Source organism: Myxine glutinosa, chromosome 1 (assembly GCF_964187855.1).
Source record: "Myxine glutinosa chromosome 1, kmMyxGlut1.1, whole genome shotgun sequence".
Taxonomy (NCBI): Eukaryota; Metazoa; Chordata; class Myxini; order Myxiniformes; family Myxinidae; genus Myxine; species Myxine glutinosa.
The window spans coordinates 283,032,706-283,037,586 of NC_136261.1; the positions used below are offsets into that span (position 1 = coordinate 283,032,706).

Below are 4,881 nucleotides of genomic sequence, written 5' to 3' on the forward strand. Positions count from 1 at the left end.
CTCGATGTGCCCCTGCTCGCCCGCTGCCAGGCCCCGAGCCACCCGCTCGCCCCGGTCTTGTCTGCTCTCGCAGCAAGCCTCGCTCGTATGTGGACGCCAGGGAAGAGAATCGACGGCGCTCCACCATCCGTCGTCAAGCAGGCAAATTCGCAGATGGCACAGGAAGAAAAGTCCAAACGGAACGAAAAGCAAGGGCAGAAGGAAGGTCTGGGAAGGGCAGAAAACCAAAGAGAGAGAGAGACAGAGACAGAGACAGAGAGAGAGGAAACAAACAACAAAAAAAAAAATGCCGGCGAGCGAGTCGTTTTGTCACTTGCGTTGTGACGTCCGCTCTCTCCCTCTACAACCAGTCCTCATTTCTTTGCGGTCTTTCCCACCTTCTGACGTCACCGGCCCTTGCCCTCGAATCAGCGACCTGCTTCGAAGTCGTGGTTTTGCGCCGTTCGCGCCTTCTGCACTGATTGGCCTAGGTGTCAACGGTCAGTGGCCAATCAGTGTGCCGCTTCCTTCCACCTTCCTTTCACCAATCAGTGGCCAGCTTCTTACCCCAACCAATCACACGTTCTCCTGGGCGTGGCTATTGCTTGTTGGTTCTTCCAAAGTCAATGTGGCGGCGGGGAATTATTTAATGTGTGGTGCGCTAATGGGCCTATCTAATGTCTTTGGGATGTATTGCCATAAGGGACACTGGGATGCTCACCGAGGGAACGACACACAAGGGAATTTTACCCATAATCCATGTACTAATTAGCATGCCCTGCCGCCTCGTGGCGGGGACAAAGATACAAGCTTAATCCGACATTCGGGCTACACACAGAACTTATTACAGGTGAGGTTCCCGATCACGACAGCCGGACACCTACCTGTGCAGATCTACCTGGATCTAGATATTCCTCTACCCCTAATTCATAACACAGCCCTTCCCCCCCCCCCCCCCCCCCTCTGGGACCGTAGCCCCTGCAAGGTTCACTGCAGGCACTACCATTCTAGTCTTAACACTTACTGTCTCACACTTAATTAACCTATGAAATAAATCAGGAGGGCTGTGGGAAGTGAGCCGGAGCTGCCTACCTGTTCTCCTTAACATGCTAATCCCCTTAACAATCATGCAGTCACCTCTATATCTCAAAGTGCTGAATAGAAAAGATTGAGACATGGATCATTGTAAAGAACTCTCCATGGGGAATAAAATGTGTTAATGATGATGTCAGACGTGCCTCCCTTATGACGTCATAATTCGACAAGTACAAAACTTCATCCGATCAAGATGAAATTTCTTGAGCATAATCTCGGAATAAATTAGTTTAGAAAACAAATATTGATGACGTCATCGGTCACGTGGTTCGGCCGCCATATTTGTTTCAACACAAAATCCTCAACAAAAGCAAATCTTAAAAAGATAATTGGTTTTGGGTCATCCTTTCTGCATATCTCATGGGATTGTGCGTGTGAGAGACGACCGTGATGGCGGGGGAGTGGTTGGCAAATCAAAAAAAAAAAAGTACATACCGGCAAGTCCTCGGTCTCTGACCGATTTTTTTATTTGTTTGTCTGTTTGTTCTGTTTGTTTGTCCGCACAGAATAAATATGATTTTCTCTGCAACCGTTGGTCCAATTGACAGAAAATTTTCACCATAGGTGCAACTCCACCTGTATAATTTTTTAAATGATAATTATGACGTCATATGTCATGTGCTTTGGCCGCCATCTTGGAAAAACCGAAAAACTTTGCACCTCTATATCTCCGAAAGCGCTGAATAGAAAAAATTGAGACATGGCTCATTGTAAAGAACTCTCCTTGGGGAATAAAATATGTTAATGATAATGTCATAGGTGCCTCTATTATGACGTCATTATTCGACAAGTACAAAACTTCATCCGATCAAAATGAAATTTCTTAAGCATAATCTAGGAATAAATTATTTTTTTTTAAAAGTGATGACTTCATCGGTCACGTGGTTCGGCCACCATATTTGTTTTAACATAAAAGCCTTAAAAACCACTGAAAATACATCCTGGTGAGGGTTTGCAATCTCTGACTGCTCTTTCTTGTTTGAATTTGTGATTGATTCCTAACAGTGATCCATAAATTTGAACAAAACTTACATTTTAAAATTGGATTGCAAACGGTAAGTTGGAGGGTTAAGTTTTGTTTGTTGTGTTTTTCTTTGTTGATATGATTGAAAAGACAGTAAAATGACCTATTGGTTGATTTTGGAGGGGGGAGTGTCAGGGGACGTTGGGACTTCCGTATGTGACGTAGGGGTGTGACGGCGTTGGATGGGCGCGAAGTGTTGGACTTGTGCAGGCCAGCACTGTGTGGTGCGCTGGGGTGGATCATTTAAACACCACGTACTTATTAACCTTGTCGTGTCCGTATCCACAGATCTTTGGCGAATGGCCCATCTTTGGCCTGATGAATGTTGGAAAATTGTTCTCACTGGGGGCGAGATTTGAACATGCAGTCATTGTCATGTCCTTCACCATGTTCATCATCAACTGTCTCAGATGGATCTCTAAACGGGTTCACAAACACCTCCGGTAAACAACACATTCAGATATTTCCCTTCATTCACCTCTTTCTGTTCCTCTTCACAAATCCACATTTTACTCTTCAACTTCATTGAGAACAGCAAACTATGATCCTGATGAACCTCCCTTCTGCTGAATCTGTTGTCATTCGACTTTATATGCTGTATGTGGTGGTTCTCTGATTGACACATTTTAACAATACGGAGAACGGTTTTCTAAAACGAGGTTCTTGTCATTCTTGTGTGTGTTGTTAGAAAGGACAAGGAAGACGATCGGGAGGAGGAAAATGGAGGTGATTTTGAGGATGATTCTGCGGATGATGACGAATCTGAAAGTGATCATCACAATGGCGAATCCGAAAGTGATTGCCAGGATGATGACGAATCCGAAATTGATTGCCAGGATGATGACGAATCCGAAATTGATTGCCAGGATGATGACGAATGCGACTGTGATGGTGGCAATGCTGAATATTGGTCGAACATTGTTAGTTGGTTGGATTTTGTGAAGAGGAATCCTTTGAATATCATTACAAGGATGACAACCATACGGCGAATTGAGCCTGGAGTTGAGGTTCAGAACGAGGTGCAAGTTGTCCCCACAGGTGAGCTTTCAAGTTAGTCTGTAAATTTAATGCAATTTTAATTTTGCCAAGTTTCCTCTTTATTTTGTCACTTGCAATAATTTAATATACAATGATTATTTTTGGAACAATTTGGTTTTACGTTGATAAAGAATCATCAGGGTTGGAGATGCCATGTTTACAACGCCGGTGTCACCGACTTGCCAAATTAAAGTTTTTCAGAAAATGTACATCATTTTTCTTTGATGTTGAATTTTCTTTTCATTTCAATTTACATCCCTTCATCTTTCTTTGAATAAGAGCCTGGTGTTGGCTTAGCGGTTAGGGTGCCGGCTTGGGTTCCTTGGATCCTGGGTTCGAATCCCGGTCGATTGCTGAATTAACACCAGGGGGGTTGACTCAGCCTGTCATCCTTCCAAGGTCGGCTAATTGAGTACCAGCTCACTGGTAATTTCCTGTGTCGCAAGAGGTGACTAACAGGGTTGGCCGCAGGAAGGGCATTCGGCCATAAAACATTGCTTCAAAAAGGGAACCACGGTACCCAAATAGGCCAACCCATGCTCTGCGGGGAAAAATGGCCTCGAAAGGAGGTTCCATCTTTCTTTGAATAACGGTGATTCCCTATCTATCCCTGCACCCATCTGCAATGATAGTGGGTGTTGATTGTTTCCGTGTACTGTATGTGGGTTTGACCAGAGAAACAAGAAAACTTCACAGTTTCACGTCAATCGTGATCCATGACCAAAACGGAGGTGGATACTTTGAGCCCTGGGAAGACTCTGTACCACCTTCTGAAACATGCATCTGGAGATAACCATGAACAACACACACTATACACACACACACACACATGCGACACACACACATGATTAAGCTAACCAAATTGAGACGGATGTTTTGTGTTATTTACAGGCAAAGCCACTCCAGCTATATTCGATGATGACACATCCTCTGTTGACAAGTTTAAGGAAAACATGGAAATCGCTGGAAGAACACCCAAAGAGCCGGTAAGAGGGTTACTTGAGGATGTTATAGAAATGTGTGAACAGGAGGTTTACTGGGTTATGCTGACCGTCGTTGGAAGGAGATTAACCATTAAGCCTTCGGGTTTATCCAGGAAAACAACTGAACTCGATGAGCTCCCAACAACATTCACATAGCCTTAATTCAAGAAAACAATCTTTCACCTTCCACCAGGACGCCACAATTTTCCAACAATAACCCTTATGTTTCAGGCATTAACCCTACATCCAAGTAAAATAGCTCTTTAAAAAAAATATTTTTCTTCAACAAAAGGTTAATCCATACAGAATGCGTAATTTATTCAGCATCCTGTTGGAGTCATCCATCGTTCTCATGATCACATTTTTATTTATAATGTTGGTTTGTAAATCAAGGATATACAATGAACATTGGTCCTGGAGGGGGCATTGTACGCATTGTATGCTCATCATTCCTGCACGATATCAACACCATAGAAATTTAAAAAAAGAACTTATTGAAAGATATTCATGAGGGGTAGGGTGTAAGTGGTGTTCAGGATGAGAACCGTGGAGGTACGCTCAAGAACATCCTCGGTAGTAAGTATTATAGATAAAAAAAATTTAAAAAACCACCTTTAGAGGCCATTTTTCCCCACAAAGCGGGGGTTGGCCTTTTTCGGGAACCGTGGTTGTTGTTGTTTTTTCGGTCCCCTTTTTGAAGCAATGTTTTACGGCCGGATGCCCTTCCTGACGCCAACCCTTTTTGCCGCCTTTAACGACAAC

The 4,881-nt window shown here is 43.6% G+C and overlaps 1 protein-coding gene across 2 annotated transcripts in view; it reads left to right on the top strand.

Annotated features, from left to right (window-relative positions):
* The first annotated feature begins 2,288 nt into the window (after positions 1–2,288).
* The window catches only part of LOC137438497 (uncharacterized), a 6,726-nt gene continuing 4,133 nt past the window's right edge, over positions 2,289–4,881 (top strand). The window contains exons 1-3 of one of the 2 annotated variants that reach the window (XR_010986733.2): positions 2,289–2,541; positions 2,787–3,136; positions 3,812–4,122. Coding sequence is in view for 1 of the 2 variants with exons in the window: in XM_078766885.1 (XP_078623011.1) it covers positions 2,417–2,541; positions 2,787–3,136; positions 3,812–3,849 (513 nt within the window). In the remaining variant the exon portion in view is untranslated. Of the gene's footprint in view, positions 2,542–2,786; positions 3,137–3,811 lie in introns of both variants that reach the window. The other variant, XM_078766885.1, reaches the window with a different exon arrangement.